This window comes from Mycteria americana, chromosome 17, assembly GCF_035582795.1.
Source record: "Mycteria americana isolate JAX WOST 10 ecotype Jacksonville Zoo and Gardens chromosome 17, USCA_MyAme_1.0, whole genome shotgun sequence".
Classification (NCBI taxonomy): Eukaryota; Metazoa; Chordata; class Aves; order Ciconiiformes; family Ciconiidae; genus Mycteria; species Mycteria americana.
Window position 1 is genome coordinate 14,101,539 of NC_134381.1, and position 22,762 is coordinate 14,124,300.

The 22,762-nt window shown below is 42.6% G+C and overlaps 1 protein-coding gene across 12 annotated transcripts; it reads left to right on the forward strand.

Moving 5' to 3' along the window:
• The first annotated feature begins 8,325 nt into the window (after positions 1-8,325).
• On the forward strand, positions 8,326-22,658 carry ZBTB43 (zinc finger and BTB domain containing 43). 12 transcript variants are annotated; one of them, XR_012778208.1, is made up of 6 exons: positions 8,334-8,478; positions 9,718-9,972; positions 12,110-12,270; positions 13,323-14,552; positions 20,366-20,470; positions 21,864-22,658. XR_012778208.1 is itself a non-coding variant. In XM_075519536.1 (5 exons), the coding sequence occupies exons 4-5, from the start codon at positions 13,346-13,348 to the stop codon at positions 20,371-20,373; spliced, it is 1,215 nt and encodes a 404-aa protein (XP_075375651.1). In that variant the 5' UTR covers positions 8,334-8,478; positions 9,718-9,972; positions 12,110-12,270; positions 13,323-13,345; the 3' UTR covers positions 20,374-20,481. The 12 variants fall into 12 exon arrangements, 11 of the variants coding, with proteins under 11 accessions (XP_075375644.1, XP_075375651.1, XP_075375650.1 ...); XM_075519536.1 differs by lacking the exon at positions 21,864-22,658 and having other exon boundaries at positions 20,366-20,481; XM_075519535.1 differs by lacking the exons at positions 20,366-20,470; positions 21,864-22,658 and adding an exon at positions 15,457-15,501.
• Positions 22,659-22,762: the final 104 nt, after the last annotated feature.

A 22,762-nucleotide genomic window follows, 5' to 3' on the forward strand; every position in this document is an offset into this window, starting at 1 on the left:
TGTATTTGTACATGTGATGCTTTATTTGTAATTCCTACCAGCTCCATTTTGGACGTGATCGGATACTGACCCTATTTCTAAAACCCTCCATTAACCTGTCAATAACTTAGGATGTCTGCCCCAGTCCAGACCAACATCCCTCTAGGCTCACATCACCCGGTGGGTCACTTCCAGATACATGGTGGAGAGCTCCCCACCACCCTGTTAGAGCCCTCAGCTGTCAGCAGCCCTTGGGCATCCCAAGCCAGAAATGTTCTCTGGATGGACTCATGACAGGCCTCTGGTATATTCCTTTCCTTGCCCAGATAAAGGCATCCTGATCTATTTACTCATTCTCACACAGAAATCACTCACTACTGCTGAACATCTTTGCCAGCATCCTCTGTACCTCTTCAAGATTTGAGATTGCACACAAGGGCAAAACACCATGGCGTTTTCTCTTTTATTCTCTATTCATTTTCTGAGAATTTCCAACATCCTGTTGGTCATAGGGGTCTTGATTCTGCTTTGTGCATTTAATCTTCAAAGACCCATCTATTATAATCTATGATCTGCTTCCACAGTATTAACAGTTATTGCAGAGTCCATAATTACATATGATTTGTTTCTCCTGGTGGGTGCCACTTAAATTTTGTCTCCATTAAATTTTACACAAGATTTTATCACAAGTTGTTCAGTAGCATGAAGCCTTTCTAAATCCCTTGCCTTTTGGGTCTTTTTTTTTTTTTTTTAAACTACCCTGATTAACTCAGTATTATCAGAAAACTTTGCCAGCTCACTGTTCAACTCTTCTATAAGATTTATAACCTGCCAGATGACAGAAGCCTCAGCACAGACCCCTGCTGGACACCACTACTGGTTTTCTTCCATTAAGAAAAACAACCAACTGTTTCTCCCTTAGTTTCATATTTAAACAGGTATTTATCCACAGGAAGATCTGATCTTTCCTCTTGTCCCTTGCCTGCTTAATTTCTTTAAGAGTTTTTGGTGAGGGAGCTTGACAGATGTTTTTTGGAAATCCAAGACTGTATTGGACTCATGCTCAATGACTTTCTTCAGAGAACATGAACAGTTTTGTGAGGCAAAAGATACACTGATTTTTTCACTGAGACATATTTTTCTGTGTGTATAATAACGATTTTTGTTATTGTTTCCACCAGTTTTCCAAATATGGATCTCAGATATATGGGTCTTTAGCTCTCCAGATTTCTCCTAAACTGCCTAAAAATTGGTATCACATTTGCCATTTCTATTCTTCTGATACTGAAGCTGTTTCATGAAACAGGTTGCAACTGCAGTCAGTAAAGAATGGATTTCATGTTCGAATTCCTTTAGAATTCTTGATAAAAAGTTATCTGGTTTTGGCAATTTTTTATTTTTAATCTTTATCTGTTCCATAGCTCTTTCTAGGACTATAGGCTTTTCAGGTTGAGAGATTTTTTTCAGTACATCCCTTATAAAACATGAGTTTAATGTGGAAACCTCCCTGATCTTCACAAAAAAATGTAGATGGAAAAAATTAATCTAATTCTCTGCATGCTCTTGATCATCCATTGACACTGCAAGATCTATCAGCCTTCCTGCTCCTAGTGTATTTAAAAAGGGTTTATTGCGCCTTCTTTCTTCAATGTCTTTTATTTTGGCCTGTCTTATTGTACTTTGAGATCTAATTGACCTGAGTTTATGATCTTTTCTATTTTCATCATTTGGACATGACTTCAACTTTTTGAAATTATGTGTTTACTAACAGCCTCCTTTAGTCTGCTGGGCAGCCCTGCTAGCTCTCTTCTGGTCCAATAGGGCATCTTTAATAACATTCATGCCACCTGGAAACATTTTACCCTTTTGAGAGTTGATTTTAGTTTCTCTTTAACAAGGATTTGGGGGGGGTATATATTATTTAAAAGACAAAATCTTCCTGTTACAGAATTTTTTGGTTTTAAGGTTCCTGCAAAAATGTGAAACACAAATACATTTTAGTTTGTGTTACAGACTGGTTCATTGATAATAATATTCTGACCCAGATCATATACACTGCTCATTACCAAGTCAAGAGGCACATCTCCTCTACTGGAATCATGGCTGGCTGCTCCACAAAGCAGTAGACAAACTTAGCAAAACTTAGCCACGGCACCATATCCTAAGGTGTCACTTACTCAATCTGCATGGTGGTAGGAGGAATCATGGATTGTTTCCTGCTTCTCTCAGCCAAATTTCCACCAGCATGTCGCCATCATTGTCACCATCCTAATCACCCAGTGAGTAGTACAGTCCTGATGCTAGATTTTTCCTATTTAGATCTCAAATTTCAATATAGGGATTTTATATTGTGTGTTGAGACAGCTTAGTTTATCTGATTTGATCCTAAGCTATTTTTGATATATTCTGCACTCATCTGTAAGTTTTCCAAAACACTGTACAATGGCACTGTACAATGGTCCTCTGATAATTTTTTTTTCAACCAGGTTTCTAACACAAATGCTCTAGGGTCTCTCCTATGCCTTGTTTCACTTGTCCCTGGTTTTATCTGCCCTTCTTTAGTACTGAGGCCTTCTCTTTCCCCTACCCAGCCATTGTAAGCGTTTGAGGTTCTTCTTCTGCAGCAGCTGAGATACCATGTAATTGTTTCCTTTTCAAATTTCATCAGAAAATAGGTCTTTCCTCATTCAAAACTTCCTTGCCCTACTGCTTATCATTCTCATATATTGCTTAATTTGCTAACGTATTCTGATAATGACTACAAAAGGCAACTAGGTAATTGTGTTGTATTAAATACCAGCTTTCCCTTTCCTTGTGTTTGTATCAAAGTTCTTATTAGGGTTCCTATAAATGTAGGAAGGATATGGACTTAAAATCTGTGAATGTGCACTATTAGACTTGAAAATACGTGCACAGACCAAACTTTGTTCAGATGTAGTACTTGATGAAATGGATATGGTTTCTGTCGCAAAGAAGTCATTTAGCCCCTGTGGAACAGCACGTGCTCACTCTTCCCTTCTGTGTTTTAACATGCTTTCCTGCTCCAGCTAAGCCAGAGAACATCTCTATTGTTTTAGCGTGGGTGAAATTTTAAGGAGACATGGGATGAGCCTTCCACAGCCCGTGGGTGATGCCCATCGGTGCGGTGCTGCTGCGCCCCAGCCCCCGGCCGTGCCCCGCCGGGGCTACCCGGCCCTGCCGGTAACGCCAGCTGCTGGCTTAGGGCTGTGGCAACGAAGGCGGGAGGCCGGGGCGGGCCCCGCGCGGGGTGGGAGCGGGGCCGTACACACACCCCGGATGTAACGCACGCGTGCTGTCCGTATGTGACGTCTCGTCAGGTTGCTGCATTTCGGTCATGAGTCGGATTCAGCTAACGTCTTTGTGATGAATTTAACAATCCAGAAGTGGTCGTCTGGTCTCTTTAAAAAAAGGTTAAAGATTAAACGCAGTAAATGCGAAGCTTTAGAATTTTATTCCGAGGGAAAACCCCGTCCCTCCGGGGCTCCCGGCGCTCCTCGGCGAACGGGCGCCCCGGCCTCGGGCGCCACCTGCTGGCCCGGGCGGGACGGGCAGCGCTCCGCCCCCGCCCCCGCCCCGCCCCCGGGGCCTTCGGAGAGACCGGAGCGGGCGGCAGCGGACGGGCGGGAGTGCCGGGGTCCGGCGTGCACCGATCAGAACCAGCAGAACGACCCCAGAAATACCGCCTGCCCGGGGGTTCCTGAAGCAATCGAGGTCCTACCCCAAATTCCCGGCCCTTCCCCCTTTAAGCTACTGAAACGTTACCCCTGAAAGGTATTTGGTGACCAGCAACGGAAACTTCAACAAATTAAGCTCCTTGACACACATCAACACATGTCAACAATTAGGCATATAATTGCAATTTCTTTTCCCTGAAGACCATTTTGTAAGGAACACCAAGTACTATGTGTGCAGTTAAAAGTAAAATCATCGTTATTTCCAGGTAAACTCAGAGAATCTGAACAGGGCAAGACTGGGAAGTATAGAGAATCGGTGCTTATGCCAGATATCTCCAAGACTGAAAATTATTTTGCTGGATTTCCACTTGTCAAGAAGACTCTGTCCTGTTTTCTTTCCAATAAAGTTGAACCGAATGAGAAACTTCTGAAACAAAAATAAAGTGGCACCACCCTTGCTTAGCTCACCAGTTTCTTACAGAGAAGAAAGAAAGAAGTCTTTTGCTGCATCCTTAACAACTGCAAGAACATGTCCTACCATCTAGCAGGAACAGAGGCTATACTGGAACTCCCTTTCTTAGAGCAAGAGTTTCAGTAGTTTACTTTCCCCAAAATGCCTAGTATTTGGTTGCCTCTCTTACTATCTTAAGATAGTGTCCAAAACTGTGTTAACTTTTTGTTTGGAGGCTTGATTCCCGATAGAAATAGAACAACTAGCTGTAGAGTTATGAATTCCCTTAATATGCTGGCACAATCATAACACTATCATTATGACCACAGGTTTGTTTGGAGAGTTCAAAGTAAGTCTTTGATCTATCTTCATCCTACAAATCGTTCTTGTGGAAGCTCATCTTCATCTTGAAAAGTTCATGTATGCGCTTGTTGCACGGCCAGTTGAGTGGTCTGGCTGTAAAACGGTTCTTGCCCCGCAGCAGATCAGGTATCTGTCCGTAGCATGTGAGGAACACGAGTGACAGCCAGAGCCCTGTCCGGACAGCAGAGTCAAGGACTGCTCTCTGGTGGGCCCCTCCTAGTAGCTCCTACAGCGGTGTTGAAAACATCAGGGGAACAAAGAAAAAGGAGGACTCTTCAGGGAAAGTTTGTTCTCACAATATTACTCTTCCTGACTGCTTATATTAGAAAATACGTCAACTCCCAAATCAAACCATAGAAAGAAAGTAATCTGTCAAACAATTATCACAATCCCTGAGTGGCAAATGCATCTCTTCAGTATACTACATGTGATGTTGGTGACTTTCCTGCTACTTCTTTATTGTCCTGTGCTCGATTTTGCATTAAATTTGCTTTCTGAGGTAGGTGCAGCTAGAAGTGAACTGCAGAAACTGAGACCCCCGATCATTGTCATTAAGGCCAGTTTTCATCCAGGATTCAGTAGATACACTCTGGGTAATATAAGAAATTACACACTGTACATTGTGTGGGTATTCTTTAAATTCTAGCTTAATACATTCTGGCTTGTCATCACTAAATCAACCTCTCAATTCTGACAATATAGACAGAACAATGCTTGTCTAAATGTATACAATGTACCTTAATACCCAGACAAAACGAGCAGTACTATTGGAGGATGGAGTTATTGCCCTTTGTGTTTCTTCAGCCATCATACACAAACTTTGCGTGAAGACTCCAAAAGGAAGGTATCTGTTCTTCCTCATATGTTAAGTTTGGGGAATGATTTGGGAATGCACATTTGCAGTTAAACTTCAGTTTAAAAAGGAAGAAAAGAAAAAAGTCCATTAACAATCAAATTAAATGTTTAATTCTGAGTTAAATTAGAGCTCCTTCTTCATCATGCGTGAGAATACTTTTCCTTCATCCTGCTACTTGGGATAAAGCTACGCGAGTCTGCTTTCCCCTACTTGTTAAAGCTCTGAGATGAACGTTCACTGAAACTGATGGCAGAAGTTATGTTCTTGACCAGGCTATCGCTTTGACTTGCTATCTCCCCCAATACAGCACTCAGTTACACACACAATATTGGTTCAAACCCCAATTTTCCCAAGATGCAAAAGCAATCGCATCTTTAAACTAATGTCACCACTCAGATTGTTGAGAGCTTGTTCTGAGAATCCCAGAATGCTGTCCCTGGGCAAACAATGCAACACACCTTCCTTACGCCTCCTACACACATTCACGATGCTGCTGGCACAACACAGGCGTCTGTAAAGCTAACACACACAAAACATGCCCTCACTCTTCTCATTTTGGCTTGACTCTTACATGCTTCCTATCTTGCCTTCTAACTTGCAGACACTTTCTCCCTTTCTCTTCTTCATATACTCACCAGAACCCTCAGCCTTGTGAAATAATGCTGGGGTGCCTGGTATTTTGCCCACAAGAGGATTCAGGATGAGCAGAGCAGCTGCCCCTACAACCCTCTGAGACCACGTTCACAGCTTCTGTCTGCCTTGCTGGAGACTTGAAGTTTGACTCGGCTCTAAGACTTCATTCTTATGGCCAGTATAGCAACAATGCACTGGACCTCAGGAGAAGTTCATGAACCGTCTGTTTCCTTAATTCAACTATTTCATCTTTAAAAGAATTCTAAAAATAATATTGATCTAAACCTCACATTGAAATAGTTTAGAAAGGAAGGAAAAACTTGAAAAAGGATGCACTGTACCAGGATGTGTCATATCTGCCCATCCTTATGTATCTCACGCATACCAGTAGATCGAGGGCAGGCCAAAAAAGATATTGCTCCTCTGCCAATATGCAAATGGCACCTCCAGTGTATATAGCATAACATCACTCTCTTTTACACAGAACAAATTATTAACAGGGATTTTATGAGAGAGGAGCTTACTAGACATTCGTCTTGTGCTGCATTTCTACACATGGAGTTCTTGCTGAATGATTCATGGTTCTAGATCATCAATAAATCAGAAAGGCGAATGCCACATTAATCCAAAGAAACGGACTTGAAGAATGTGAAAATCATGTATTTAGAATGTAGGGAGGAGATATCAGGGATTCAGTCTTTCCTTATATATATGCATTAACTCCCACTCAGAAAATTACAAGAAGTACTACAAGAGTTGTAAGAAGAAGTCGTAACTTTAAAATAAAGACATGTATTTTGATAAATAGAAAAATAATGCCTCAAGGCATACTAAGACAACTAGTAATGGGGTAAAAGTAAACTTAAACATAAAATTTTCTTGTGGATAAATTCCTACAAAATTGCATATTATAATTTGTTACCCTTTCCCGCAAAGCACATTAACTTGCCAAGGAAAAAAAAAAAGGAAGCTGGACTGGGGAAGATCATTGTTCTGCTCCAAAATGTATCTCCTTTGTTCCTTTTCAAGGCATTAGATTGCATTTGTTCTGTGAAATGTGTAAAGTAACCTGCTTCTGATGGCTTGCTGGATTGTGCCTCTTTTCTTATGTAACACAAACTTGTTTTAGAGATCTGGTGCTCATTAGAGTTAATGCTTTCCATATTGTTCGTAAGAAATTATAGTGCATATATTAGTCTCAGCCTTATAACAATATTTTTCAACAATGGAGAAATTTTGATGAAATGATATGCTCTCTTTAGTTGCTGCTACCAAGTGTTAGTTTAGATTTAGTTTTGCAAAACTAATTTACTCTGTGGCAGCAGTGCCGTTTGGCAGGGCAGACTGCATGCCCCTCACCAGACCGTCTGCTTCCAGGTCTTCTGTCTGTGTGGCCATCAGACAGGCGCCCAAAAATCACCGACTGTATTCGGAGACCAGCTGAAGACGTGGTGCCATTGTAACTATGTATTATCATTTATTTCTCCTCCAGGGGATTCCAAGAATATTCAGTTCCTCCTGCATTTCTCAGCAGCACTTACATTCCATCTTTAGGATGGTGCTCTTGCTCTCTTTTTACTGCTGTCTGTAGGCATACCTGGTTTTGCCACTTGACCGTTACCTTTTAGGCTAGTTCAAACTTCGCTACGAAATTCCCGGCGCCCGGCGTTTCGGGTCTCTCTCCCTGCGGCCTGAGCCGCCCCTCAGCGGGCGACTCCGGCGACCATCGCCGTCCCCGCAGCCTTTTCAGAGGCACCTTGGGAACGGGACGCGCGCGCGGGGCGCCAGGCTCGCCGCGAAGGCCCGGCGCAGGGCGGGGCCGCGGCAGCTCTCTGAGCAGAGGGGCCTTTTGCCAGGCGCGGCCGCGGCGCGGCTGCCCGCCGGCGGGCCGGGCGCAGGGCTGCGGGAGGCCGGCGGGCAGCGCGCCAGGCGCCGCCGCACGGACGCGGGGGAAGCGCGGACGCCTCGCGGCCTCCTGCGGGCGCGGGAAGCCGGGAGCGGGGGGCCGGGGCGCCGCCGCCGCTGCAGCCGCCCGCGCGGCAGCGAGGGGGCGCGCCGGGGCCCCGCCAGGCCCCGGCCCGCGGGCGGCAGCGCCGCCCGAGGCCGCCCGCTCCGCGGCCCTCCCCGCGCCTCGGCACCTCCGAGCGGCGCCGCTGGGGGAGGCTGGGCCAGCAGGGGGCGCCGCCGCCGCCCCGGGCAAGAGCCGCGCCCGGGCGCTCTGCCGCCGCGGGGCGGCCCCGGCGGGGCCGGGGGGCGGGGCCGGGGCGGCCCTCTCGCGGCCCCGCCCTCTCGCGGCCCCGCCCCCTCGCGCCACCTCGCGGGCAGGAAGCGGGAGGGCTGGCCCGGGTCGTCATGTGACGGGGATGCGGAAGCTCCCCGCGGGAAGGGGGGGGGGGCTGCTTCCGGCGTCGGCCGGGCTGGGACGCGGAGGCGGTGCCGGGCGCACCGAGCGCTGGGGCCGGGGTCGCATCCCGCTATGCGAGAGACTCTGAGGCCCGCAGGTGAGGCGCTGCCCGCTCACGGCCCGCGGGAGGCCGCGCTGCCGCCGGGCCTGGTTCCGTGGGCCCGCTCTGGGGCGGGGCGGCGAGTGAGGCCTTCCCTCTCCCCGCCGCGCCTGAGGGCTCCCGCGCCTCTTCCCGGACGGGGCCGCTCTCCCCGGCGGGCCAGGGAGCCGCGGGAGGCGGTGGGGAGGCGGGTGCTGGACCCGGGTCCGCTCTGCTCCCGGCTCTGTTCCAGGCAGAGCCCATTGGCGGGTCCGCCCGCCGCTCGGCCGCGGGGGGGGCGGCACCGGGGCCTGGCCGGGCCTGCGGCCGCGGTCTGTAACGCCTTCCGGACAGGGCCCTGCCGCTGCGGCAGCTGGTGCTGTAGCGCTGCGACGTGCTGCCATGGCAGATGTAAGAGATTAATTTCTTCAAAAGCTCTGTGCACGGAGAACGGAAGTGACTACCCACTAGCGCTTTTTAAAGTAGTTTTATTTTTAAGCAAGTGAAATGTGCCTTGTATGTTTCACTCAGTGTTGCAGCATGGAGACTAATTTCATTAATTAAAATAGACTTTGTTCATTATGAGTTGGGATAAAGAAAATGCAGAAACAATGGATCGTAAAAGGAGGAAGTGAAACCTCTTTGGAAAAACAAAGTTTTCTTGATGTGTATGGCTTTACTGATAGAAAATGTTTTACTTACGTTTTGATGGCTTTGGTTTTCATGGGAACTTAAAATCTATAAAAGTCTGCTCCCACCTGGAATTGTTTCTGTGGTGGCATGCTGAGTCCTTGCTGAAAGGTGGCATTTTAGACTAGCAGTAATTATATAAGGTCTGTAGACATGTCTCTCTAAATTTGAGTTGAACATATCCTGAAGGCTTGTCTTTTTCGTAGGCAAGTATTGAAAAACAGAGTCTTAAATCTGCGAATATTCTGAAAGGAGGTAAAGAACTGCGTCTGCATTAAAAAATCTGATTGTTAAAAAAAAGTAGATTATCTTGTATCTAGTGTACATTATAAAATAACTGTTTGAAATACTTAAATAATGTTGTCAAGTTGTTTTAAACAAAGTGGAAAGAAAAAGTAACGATTGAACTGGCAGGCATATTGTTGTGTTTCTCTCTGGAAAAACATCAGTAGCCGATTTGGTCTCCTGAAGTGGATTTGGTTGTGTGGCAGGAGTGATGCTTCGAGGAAAAAAACTGAGGAGTGCTGAAAACAGTAAATTTAAAGGTGGTCTTCTGTTATTATGTAGGTGACAACTTGAAGAAGATCAACTGAACTGCAAGCTTTTTGGAGATTCCTTTTCTAAGGAAGTAACGTAAAAGTCTGCTGTTTCTAATATTGTGTTGGATTTACTGAATTAAGACCATTCAGACTACTGAACAGTTTATATTGACAATCATACAGAGTGTTCTTGGACTAGCTAAAAGTACTTATATGACAGCTAGGTCAATCCAAACTCCACATTTACACTTGAGGTATGACAGTTTGTGGTAATTCACTTCTGGTGAGTTGGTTACTGTCCTGTCCTGGTTTTGGCTGGGATAGAGTTAATTTTCTTCCTAGTAGCTGTTACAGTACGGTGTTTTGGATTTAGTACGAGAATAATGTGATAACACACTGATGTTCTAGTTGTGGCTGAGTAATGTTTACACTAGTCAAGGACTTTTCAGCTTCCCATGCTCTGCCAGGTGCACAAGAAGCTGGGAGGGGGCACAGCCAAACTGGCCAAAGGGCTATTCCATACCATATGGCGTCATGCTCAGTATAGAAACTGAGGGAGTTGGCCGGGGGGCAGCGATCGCTGCTCGGGGACTGACTGGGCATCGGTCGGTAGGTCGTGAGCGGTTGCATTGCTTCCCCCCTCCCCCCCCCCTTTGTTCCCCTCTCTCTCCCTCTCTTGTTATTTTCCTTTTCATTACAATCTATTATTGTTATTTTATTTCAATTATTAAACTGTTCTTATCTCAGCCCACAAGTTTTCTTACTCTTACTCTTCAGATTCTCTCCCCCATCCCACCGGGGGGGAGGGTGAGCGAACGGCTGCGTGGTGCTTAGTTGCCAGCTGAAGCTAAACCACAACAGCTAAAAACTAGACTTTTTATTTCACTTGAAAGGTGGGGAAATGGTGCTATTTTCTGTTTTGCACCTTCATGTGAAAATTTCCATATACTTTTGGGAATACATCTCAAGAAGCTTGTTCAAGGATATGCATAATCATTTTTAGCTTGTCAAATACTTAAAGCAATCTGTGAGGGCTGAAGGTGAGGACTCTCTGGGGAGTAATGCTTTGTGATGTAAAGGGTCTTCCTCTTTCATAACACTGTTAGTCAAAGCACTTGAAAGTAGTAGTGTGCTAGATTTGCACATTTTAGGCTGTTTCCTCAGTTGATGCATCTTGGTTACTGTCTCAACAGAATGTAACTGCTCACCCATGATTTATATGAGGCAGTATTTGTAGGAAAACTGCCTTGTGGCAGTTTTAAAAGTGTTTTTAAAAAAAAAAAAATTAAAATTATGACTGATCCTCACCTTAAATCTGAGGATCCCAAGGCAGTTGGTAAACACCTCTTAAGTTAAACAACTGTTTCAACCAGTAAAACAGTAGTGATTTATGAAAATGGAAAAGTGAATGTGACTGTATACAGCAAGTTATGGTGCTCAACTGCAAAATTTTTAGTCATTTGACTGTCCTCCAATGGTAGCTTTATTCAGTCCTTTCAGTTCCTCCTGCTACCCAGCATTGAAAATTAGTGTAAGATTTGAAGGAAGAAGGAAGGAAACTGTGGTCAAAAGAGGTACCTTTTTTTTTGACACTGTTGCTGTGATTATTTATGGTTACAAATGGGTTTCATAAATAACAGGTTATTCTTCCCAGCCTGTTTTCTTCAGAGACCTTTATAAGAGAGTCAGATTGATACCATGCTTCCAGTGAAAAATGAAAAGGAAATTTAAAAGCATAATCTTCACAGTTCTGCTGAAGATGCCAGTTTCAATGTTTGCAAGGAGTTTGGGCCTGTATTTATTGAAAAGTCTTGATGGCTTTCTGACTCCTGTGCTCTCTTCTCTATGGAAGTCCTAGTCACCTTTATGTAAGATAACAGTGAATAATCTGTGTTCACCTATGCTCCATATGCTTGTCAGCCTTTTCTAGCTCTGAAACTTTGGAGGTGGAACACTGAGGTTTTTTGGGGAGTGGGGGAGAGTTGTCAAGAATATGAGTTGGAAAACAGATTAAAATGGTAAGGAGGGGATTATGTAACTATGAGCTGTTGATTAAACATTGAGTGATTTACATAATCACTCCTGTGTAGTCTGCATTTTGTAAGCAAACACTGCTGCTTTTTCTGCACTTAGCAGTCATACATTTGTGCCGATGTGTCGGCATTTTAACACAGGGCACCAAATGAACAGTTTTCTATTGATGGTTACATAACTGTATGGAAAGTGCTATGGTTATTGTACAGGCTCTCTGTAGCAGGGATTCATAATCATATTTGCTCAGTTCCATATTTCCATAGAAGTACTTTCATTTCAGAGTCCTCCGTCTGTAATGCAAATTCTAATTTTGCACGATATTAACAAAGTGCTTTAAATTCTGTATGCATATGCTATCTGCTAATTTACTAAGTATTCTCTCTCAGGTGTGCAGCCCCATCTGTTAAAACTTTGACACTTTCCCACTTACGAGAAACAGAACTTGACAGAGGAAGAACGCTTGCTACTCCATGGCTCTTCTGGAATTCCATTGTATTCAATTTACGCATTATCGAATTGAAAAATTGCACAAGTTTCACTTTTTCAGGTAGTTAATGTTGGTCTTTTGTAGTTGCATTTAAATTTCCATCATTATTTCTAATGATAGTAATATGCAAATTTATCTCAAATTCAATTTAAAATTTAAAGTAGACATTTTAAAGAATTGTGTGCCTGATTAAAAGACTGTTAACTTTGAAATAAGACACCTCGATCATGTGGGAACACAAACATTAAAATCTGTGAGCTCTTAGCTGAGCTTCTAGCATATAATTGTTGTGTTGTTACAAATATACAAGGTACATGCGGAAAAAATTCTGTACAGCAGAGGTATCACTTTCCTGATTAACATTTTAAATTCTGTAAGGTTTTTCTTAAAGTAAGGAATGTTATAATAACATCTGGAAAAGCTCAGAATTAAAAGATTGGATTATAGTCCTGCAACTGTACAAGATTTTGCTATTCCACTTTTCAGTTAATAAAATGACAGAGAAATATCACTAGAAGAGTCATAAGGCTCATTCTCACTAGGGTTCTATCTGTGCTGCCTTTGCCATTGTATGAATCAATATGTTGGCTTTCGAAAACTTCATTTAAAGTGGAATATTTTGTAAGAGTACAGTCAGTCTCTATTGGGGGATCGATGAGATTATTTTGTTGGCAGTTGAAATGCAGAATCTTTCATATACTGTTATAAACTCTGGGACATCCTGGAGTTAGAACTCTACTGCTATAATTTCATCAAATAACTGGTTTTGTTATCCTAAACTCATGCTTGAAATGCTTAATCTATCTCAACTGGGTAACATGCTGTTTGTAGCTCCTGCTATAGTTGATGAGTCCTCTTGGATGGAAGAAACACAACAAAATGTGCTGGCATAGCAATTTGTGGCCTCAGAACAACTTTCAGAAAAGAGGGAAATGAGGTGGGGTAGGAGAAATAAAAGTACAGCAGTGACATGGGTTCCAGAAAATGTTGGGCTGAGTTCCATATGAGTCTGTTTAAGTGTTGTTTGTTAAAGAAAAAAGAAAAAGAAGGAAATGGAAAGATCAGTACTTTACTAAGCAGAATTTCTGATTTTTTTTTTTTTTCCCTTGCAGCACAACACTAAATTTGTAATGAAATGGAGTCTGGGTCAAGCTCTTTTCGAGTGGAATTTCCAGATTTTTCTAGCACCATTTTGCAGAAGTTAAACCAGCAGCGCCAGCAAGGACAATTATGTGATGTGTCCATTGTAGTTCAGGGCCATCTCTTCAGAGCCCATAAAGCTGTTCTTGCAGCTAGCTCACCTTACTTCTGTGATCAGGTTCTCCTAAAAAACAGTAGGCGAATAGTCCTGCCTGATGTGATGAATCCCAGAGTATTTGAAAACATTCTTCTGTCTACCTACACAGGTCGGCTCGTAATGCCTGCTCCAGAAATTGTTAGTTATTTGACAGCAGCAAGTTTCCTTCAGATGTGGCATGTAGTGGATAAATGCACCGAAGTGCTAGAGGGGAACCCAACAGTTCTGTGTCAGAAGATGAACCATGGCAGTGATCATCAGTCCCCAAGCAGTAGTAGTTACAATGGCCTTGTTGAAACCTTTGAACTTGGCTCTGGAGGACAGACAGAATTCCACAAAGTGCAGGAACTAAGGGACGGTGAAAATGAAGAAGAGAGCTCTAAAGATGAACTGTCGTGTCAACTGACAGAACATGAGTATCTTCCCAGTAATTCTTCAACAGAACATGATAGACTTAGCACTGGAATGACAAGTCAGGATGGTGAGGAAGGAACTAGCGATAGTGCAGAGTATCAGTATACCAGACCTATGTATAGCAAACCCAGCATCATGTCTCACAAGCGGTGGATCCATGTGAAACCAGAAAGATTTGAACAAGACTGTGAAGGTGTTGATAATCCTTATGATGAACACCAAGTTTCTGAATCCATGAATGCCATTCAGGCAGATCATTCAATCCAGTCTTCAGGTGTTGAAGACTTTCATATAGGTGACAAAAAGATGGAAGCAGAATTTGATGAACAGGCAGATGAAAGTAATTATGATGAACAAGTTGACTTCTATGGCTCTTCTATGGAAGAATTTTCTGGTGAAAGGGCAGATGGAAATTTAAGTGCTCACAGACAGGATCTTATGATAGCAGCAGGCTACGGAGAAGGCATTGAAATGGCTACGGGAATTAAAGAAGAAACGTCCCTCACTGGATTCTCACATGCTGATAAGCTGTATCCTTGTCAGTGTGGTAAAAGCTTTACACACAAAAGTCAGAGAGATCGGCATATGAGTATGCACCTTGGTCTTCGACCTTATGGCTGTGGTGTCTGTGGTAAGAAATTCAAAATGAAACACCATCTTGTAGGCCATATGAAAATTCATACAGGCATAAAACCATATGAGTGTAACATCTGTGGGAAAAGATTTATGTGGCGGGACAGTTTTCATCGGCATGTGACCTCTTGTACCAAGTCCTATCAAGCTTCTAAAGCTGAGCAGAGTACTACTGAGATGAACTAAGACATTAGTGCTTACCTTTGTTTAGTAGAGTAAGCAAAATAAACTAAATATGCAAATAATGTCTGGTACTTGCTATTGTAAATTCTCAAAAAAACAAATTTTAATGATTATGCTGGTGTAAGCAGACCAAACTTTTATTTTATTTTCCACTGTATTACTCCAAGTGTTCGATGTGCGAAGTGCAAATGGTTATTCTGAAAGGTGCTTGCAAAATGAGGTCTGTAAGATCTTTGTGACATTGATTGTAATCACAGCAGTATTTAGAAGCCCTGTTGTTTTTCTAAGTCTTCTAAATTCACAGTAAAACCAGCTCTAAATTGACCCAAATCCTGCAAATACTTACATGAAGCAGGAATTCAAGTAGCCTTACTTAATGAAAAAGAGAACTGGGATGATCAAACCAGGTTATATGATTCATATTTTAATGAAAAAAATTAGAATTCCACCTCAAACTGGAGATTGCCAACATACTTAACATGCATCATTAGATAGTCTACATCGTTAAATAGCCTTTGCTGTATTGCTTAATGAAAGGCTGTGTTAAAGATGGTTTGGCTTTCCTCTATCTGTCTTCCATTTTTTATCCATCTTCAGTAAAACAAATGTTGTCTAATTTTGTGCCAATTTCTATTTAGAGTCTGTAAAGCACTTAAATATAGTTGAGCACTGTATAAACTCCAGTCTGCATTAAGTACAATTTGTCTTTGCTCCTCTAGGGTCTAATGCTGTATGACTCTTGGCTTGACTTGATTTTGATTGCTGTAATCAAAAGATGTAACATTTGGAAGATGTAACATTTGGAAGATGTAACATTTGGAAGTTATCCAAAATAATCAAACATTTAAACTGTAGTTTTCTGCTCAGATTTTTGTGGCTTACTACAGTAGCAAGTACCAAACTCTGTGGATTCACAAATTGACTTTTTATTGGTACAAAAACTTGTTTGAGAACTTCTATCTAGTTTTAGAAACCTGCTTTAGGAAAATGATTTAGTCATTGATAGGTATTTATACTTTTAATTCTTTACTCTTTGAATAGTAAGAACTATAATACAGATTCTTGGTACTGAACTACTGTGACTGGTTACATGTGATCACAAGCAGCCAGAGTTGTTTACCTCTCCAAATGAAGTCGCTTGTGGAAAAAAGTAGAAAGTATGGTATTTGGATCTATTAATGGTATTGCAGAACATGGTACCATGCTCATGTCCGAAGGCTGGATTTTTGCTGGGAAAGTGGCACTTCTGCTTCGTTAGGATGAGGATCTATATGCTGGGCTCTCATTCTTGGAGATAGATGGAGGAGTGTTTGTAGTTCTGAGAGATACTGCCAGCTCTGCAGGTAGAGTGAATGCATCAGTTGTAAAGGTGGCAACAGGATTTTGGGGTTGCAAGCTTAATGCAGTCCTATGCAAAAGCAATTAACCCTTCTTTGTACTTTACTGAAACATATTATAAAAATGAAAGAGCCTTTAGAGCATACACGGACATCACCTCTTCCTATTATAGTCTAGGTACAGTGCTGGTAGCATGGGGAAAAAGGTTAGCCAGCATTGAAGGCCTAAGCCTGTCTGGCCCCAATTTATGTATTAGATACTGCAATATGCAGGATAATGTACTTAAACAGATGACCCCGTATGGTGAAGCAAAACCACACAAAGATAATTACTATTCAGATGCTTTTTTGAACTCCCAGTTACAAATTGTCTTAAGATACAACTGAACTGTATCCTGAACATGAATGTCTGGTACAAGCTGGGGGTTTACTACTCAGTGGGCTGTAATTACTGTAACTTATTTTCTGGCATTCTACTTACAAACTTTAATTTTTTTTAAGAGGCTCTTAATTCTTAATCTTCTAATGCTTCAGATATTTTTCATATGGAATTTTGTTAAAACAGATATTCCCAAATATGATGAACCCATTGCTGGCAATGGGCATGGTCAGTCAGCACCACAGAGTTCCTATTCTTAGCACTTAATTGAACTCTACAGCATACCATGGTGGCCATATATAACCCTTGTAATCAAGGTAACTAAACAGGGATTTGCTCACTAACACTGTAACCTGCTTAATGTATAGAAGCACTTTGTATTTAAAAAAAAAAACCCATAAAACTTTATAAGTATGTTTTTTAAACTTAGAAATTTTATTCCCTTTATGGTTTGTTTCCACACTGCTAACACTGTCTTTTTTAATATTAAAAAAAAAAAAAATTGTAATGCTTGCCTGTTTACATGAGTGTAGAGGAAAGGGTTCTTGCACTCAGTGGCCCTATTTTTCCATTCTTCAAGGCCTTACTACATACAGGGTGTCATTTCTGCAAGTACCATCATCACATTTGAGGGAAGGCATTCTCATACTCATTTCAAGAGTGATCTTGTATATTACATTATTTCTCAACCCCTTTCAAATTGTCACTTCAGTGTTGCATAAAAAGGTTAAGGATGCCTCTTCCCATTTAACCATAAAAAAGGCTGGTCAGAAACACCAGGCTGAAAACCATGGTCAAGCAAAAAATTATTTCTGTTAAATCCAGACCATCCTACAGAGCTGCCAGCAAAACTGTTTCTTTTACCAGCTTGGAATGACTTTTATATGGGACATTTCAAAGTTAAACATTACTCCTGTTTGCAGTTAGATTACTTTGAAATAAAGCTTTAAAATAAAATGTACTGCGAGAGACACTTTAAAGGTTTTATAACAGGTCCAGTAGATCATATTATAGAACCATGTCCTTTTTTAATGACTTAGCATGAATAGTAACTTTTTAATATTTGCCTATTACTGTTTTACCCTATATTATGACATTGTCTTGAAAGTCCAACAAATGTTGCTCCACTGATTTTGTAGCACTTGGCTTTCTGATGTTAACTTACGTGAAACCAACTGATTGCAGGAAAATACTGATATGATTGTTATGAGATCCAGTTGAGAGGATTGATGATTTAAGGGAAGCTTGAGATACATGTCTAAAATCCTTACTTTTGCTTGTCACAGGCAAAACAGTTGACTTGTGGTGTTCTTGTGAATTTAATTTATTGCCCTTTGACAAACTTCTAATCACTGATTCGGGTATTGGGGGAAAAAGATAACAAAAAATTACTTAAACACTCCAGGAAACATCTTTCCTCCCCCTTCCTCAGGCTCAACTTAAGTCTAATGCCTCTCCTCCCTGCCTTTGTAGCCTGTTTCCCTTGTTTTCACTGGGAGTTGCACTGAGTCTGTGACAGCTCTTTTAGCGAGATGACAGATCACGCGAGAGGTTGGGCTCATATGCATTCTGGCTTGTCTGATGCTCATTTCTTAGTGGATGCCCTCTGCTGCTCTGGTCTGGTCAGTGTCACTGTTCATGGTGACACCGGGCCATAGTCCCTTCAGGGATGTGCCTGTTCCAGCTTGGGTCTCCTGTGGGCCTCAGTTACTTCAGAGGTGTACCTGCTCTGGTGTGGCTTACCTATAGGCCAAAGTCCCCTCAGAAGTGAATCTCCTCTGGCATGGAGTGTGTCCTTCTGTGGGAGCATCTCTATACATGTCCTCAGTGTCTTCTCCATGTGTTTTCCCAAGAGCAGCTCTTCAGTTTCTCTGCATGTGTTTCTTCCCCAGGAGTATCTTCTCCTTATGTGTCTCCCGGCACCTCTTGCTAGCAGCTGCCACTCTTTCTTAAATATGTTTAGGCAGAGGCACTGTGCGCACCTCTGGTTGAAGTTTTGGCATGCAGTGGATCGTTTACATCAGTTTCAGTGCAGGCTAGAACCTGTTTTGACTAGCACAGGGCAGTGTGCGACCTTGTGCCCCAAGTAACCCTTGCAGCCCCCTTGTCCCAAACCCCCGCAATTTATGGCCAATACAGTTGTACATAGCAAACCAATATACGCATATGCAGCTTCTGTCAAGCTCTTAATCTTTGCTAATGGAGTGGTCTTGTTCAAGATACAGGAAATTATTTCTTGTTTGTGGGGAGGAGGGAAGTGATCCATATATATATATATATATAGTATGAATGCATATGTATGTGATAAATTTGATTGATCTTCCCTTAAGCTTCATCACCTTTAATGATATGGCTTAGAAACTTTTGTGCGTTTTTATATTGCTCGCTGTTGGCTGTAGTAAAGTGAATGTCTTCTGAAAACCGGAATCATTGTACACACAGGAGGCTTTCAGTATTTCCTGCTACTGTGACACCATTCATAGTCCTATCAGTGGTAAGAACACTTAATGATGCTACAGCTAAGTTCCTTTTCATTCCATTTTGTAACTAAGATGTTAATTACCATGGAATCTGTGTAACTGCCATTCTGAAAAATTCAACTATTAGCAGGGTTAAGATCTCTGCTTAAGTGTATATCTGACCCTTTTGAGGGAGGAGGTTCCCATTTCACACGCCACTGTTCGGGGTTTTTTATTGTTTTGTTTTTTAAACATTACCTTGTTTGTTTTATGGTTGAGCAGGTAGTCTCTAGAAGGTACTGTCAGTACAATTTTTGGTCTTAGTTTTTTTTCATTTGAGGTGTTTCTGGGGTTGAGAAACTTCGTCCTGTACCAAAAGCAAGGTGGATGATCAAAGGCTGATGTATTGGGTTTCTCATCATAAAAAGCACACTCGATGTCCCTGTGTTATTGAGCCTGAAAGAATGGAGGCACATCAGGTCTTGTAATCTCAACACTTTTGCGTTGGTGCCAGAAAGGTGACCTGTCTCTGAATTATGAGAGCCTACAGCAGTATATTGAGTATTTTGCTTTAACAGAATTAGAACCTTTCTCAAAACAACAAAGGAAAGCTGTTGTTTTTGTCATTTAAATGCTTCATTGGATAGCTAGCCTTCTTTAGCTATAAACTGTAATCTGTCAGTGCCCTAGGGGAAGATGCTGGAAAACAAAATGGTATATTTTTAATGTGATTAAATTGTAAGTTCTGATTTTTGCTTGAAGCCTGTGTCTGTCGATTGCTGCTCCTTTTTTTTTTATTATTCATGGGATTCCATATTTCTTCCAGAAATGTAACTGTTTATGCAAGTCAAGTGAATCTTCCTTAATGAACTATAAGTTTTTATTCTAAACAAGTCATTTATAATAGTAAATTTGCCTATCTTGATATTTTGTGAGATGTTATGCCTGTATTGCAGAGGTTGGATAGTTTTGTCTATAAATATTGCTGTCCTAATTGTACAGCATGGTTTTAATTTAATGTTACTGTTCAATATTTTCTTCTTATAGAAGAGTCCCATGCCCCTTTTTTGTATAACGTTTTAATAAATGTTATCTGTCAACTTTGTAAATGTTTTCTTAAGCTTGAATGAAAGGAATGCATGTCTAGTACTAGTATTTAATATTTCACTTCTGCCAAAATGATAAGTGCTCAAACAAAAGTACAAATCCTAAAGTTGTTGATATATAACTTTATTAAATATATAAAGAAAAAGTACATCTAGTAATGTGTCTTCTTGAAATAGTGAGAACATGCTAGCCTAGCCTAAGAAAACACTGAACTAAAAACTGATTTTTATAACACAGTAGGTTGATGAATTTGTGGAATTGGGCCCATTTCTTTGGTGCTTAGGTAATTAGTTCCTGTGTTAGTCCAAATTTATCAAACATGTTCTATTATAACTGTTTCTTGCAGAATGGTGATCTCTAAAAGTTACAATACAGAATGTACAGGCTGATAAGAAAATTCCAGAACACTCACTTCATAGTAGCAGCAACTGCATGTCCAAAAAGCCTACAGGTAAATTTGAAGTAGGTACAGATAACGTGTAGATTTTTTTCTTGTCTGAGTATGAAAGAAATTTCATACTGTGAAAAAGTATTCAAGATTAAGTTTCCATTATCTTCCTGTGAGGATTCTTCCTCTCCCTGACTAAATTTAGGTACTCTTAATGAACAATTTACTTTGTCCAGCCTCCATCTATTCAGTCCTCATGGAACTGTCATAGCTGATGCTTCATACTCAGCAGCTTAATGCTTGCTATCTAAACAAAAAATGAGCTCACTCTCACTGAAAGCATATTCAGCTAATTCCCAGATAAATCAATATTTGTGTACCATGTTCCTCAGTCTTCAGCAGCTTTAAATGGAATATGGTACAAGCAAATTCATTTGCTATTGCTGTTGGTTACACTTACTGAATGCATGGAAGAACAAGCCCAAAGTATTCTGTTCAGAATTAGTACTTTGATTTTCCTTTATATTGTCACAGATGGAATGATGCACTTCATTCGTAAGAGAGAAGCAAAAATACACTTTATTGATACAAAACAGTGAGTTAACAAGGTTCAATAGTAAATGCAACAGTGGTTTAACAAGATTCGATGGCAAGGTACACTTCATTATTTACTGCACAGAGGACAGGATGAAACTGTCAGGGAGACCCTCCCGTTGAGTCATGAGGTTCAGACAGGACCCCCTTGCTTTCTAAACTCCTTCTCAGAGGGGAGTCTAGGTGCAGCTGGATCCAATCCTAGTCCCAGACTTGGTCAACGGTTTATGTCTAAAGGATTATATACATGCAATCAATCCTTTATATCACTTAGCTAAGATTTCAAAGTTTATCATGCTATTAGTCCCTTACTGAGGATCTGTTGCGGCAAGGAATCTCTCAGCCTGGAGGAGTAACCTTGAGAGGCATTGCTGCTCAAGGGGAGATCTGGCGTGCAGCCCGCTGCTGTGCAGGAGAGCTCCAAGGGCTCTTGAGCTGCTCGCTATTTATGGGGGGTAAGATGATTGATTCACAGTCATATTTGCCTACCGACCACAGATTTTAGTTTCTTCACTGTGGTTAGGTGGGCCTGTTGCACCATAGCTCTTGGCTATTGTGTTGTTATCTGTCTCCCGATTCCACTTTGAGCTGGATGCAGCCATTATGACCAGACGCATCCATTACAACCACCACTGGTGGTCATCAGTGGCTATTGCTTGAGTAGGGTTACAGGAGATAGAGGTCAGGCTGGGGGGGGGGGGGGGGGTGGAGCACACTGTCACATATATGGGTGAACAAATACCATTTGTGTGTCTCTTACTTGTTATTTATGCCCTGGTCAGGATGCTCCCCCAGGCTGCTACTTTATCTGATTACCATTCAACGCCTAATTTCTGAAGACTGCCTTCCGTATGTTTTATAGGGAGAGAAAGACATACCTTCAGAAGACCAACCGTGATGTCCAAAGTTAGACCACGTGGATATCCCAGCAGGACCCACTGGCACCACTCACTCTGACTTCTATCAAGCGGTACATGAAGTGTCTGGTAAAGCAGTGAATCGGTGCCCCGCAGAAACTACAAGCATATGCAGGATAAGCTCAAAACATATGCGCATGCTTGCTGAAGCAATTTGTGTGAGTTATAAGGACAGTGTAAGACAGGTGAACTTCTTGATTCCTCACTTAGGCTGCTTAGTAGAGGTGGTAGTTCACAGCTGGGGGTTCCTCTCCCAAAAGCTTCTGTACTGCATCCCTGCGCTGGGACGGGCGTGCCACCTGACATGTGCCCAAAACCTGGGGAAAAAGAAGTCGGTCTCTCAAAATGCAGGAGATTGTGCCGTTCCAGAAATGAATACTTCTGATGTAATGCTAAGCTGTTCATAGTCCTCTCAACGCGTTTTCATTTTTTGAAACTCTCCACTGCTGGTACATTTCTGAATGCGTGTTACGTTACGAAGCTAAACGCTGTGAGAATCTAGGAAGGGACGTGTCTGTGTGCGCACCGACTTCCGTCAAAGCTCAGCCAAGCTCACGTAAGCCTTCGCCGGGGAGCCGTGCTGCGAGGGGGACTTTAGCCCTCCCCGGCCGCCGCACGGGCCGCAGGTTCAGCGCCGCGGAGGACGCGGCCGCCGGGAGCGCGTCTGGCACTGCGGGCTCCGCACCGTGAGCCCCAGCCGCAGGGGCGGGCAGGCGCTGAGCCGCGCGGCGGCCCCGGGGCGAGGGCTCGTCTCTGCCGGGCTCGGGTCTGCCCGCCGCTGCCGGTACGCGGGGAGCCGCCCGGCCCTCGCCCTCGCCCTGGGCGGGGCGGTGGATCCGCCCGG

Excerpts from the sequence above, each read along its gene's own strand:
- ZBTB43 (XM_075519529.1), top strand. The coding sequence starts at position 13,346 with ATGGAGTCTGGGTCAAGCTCTTTTCGAGTGGAATTTCCAGATTTTTCT.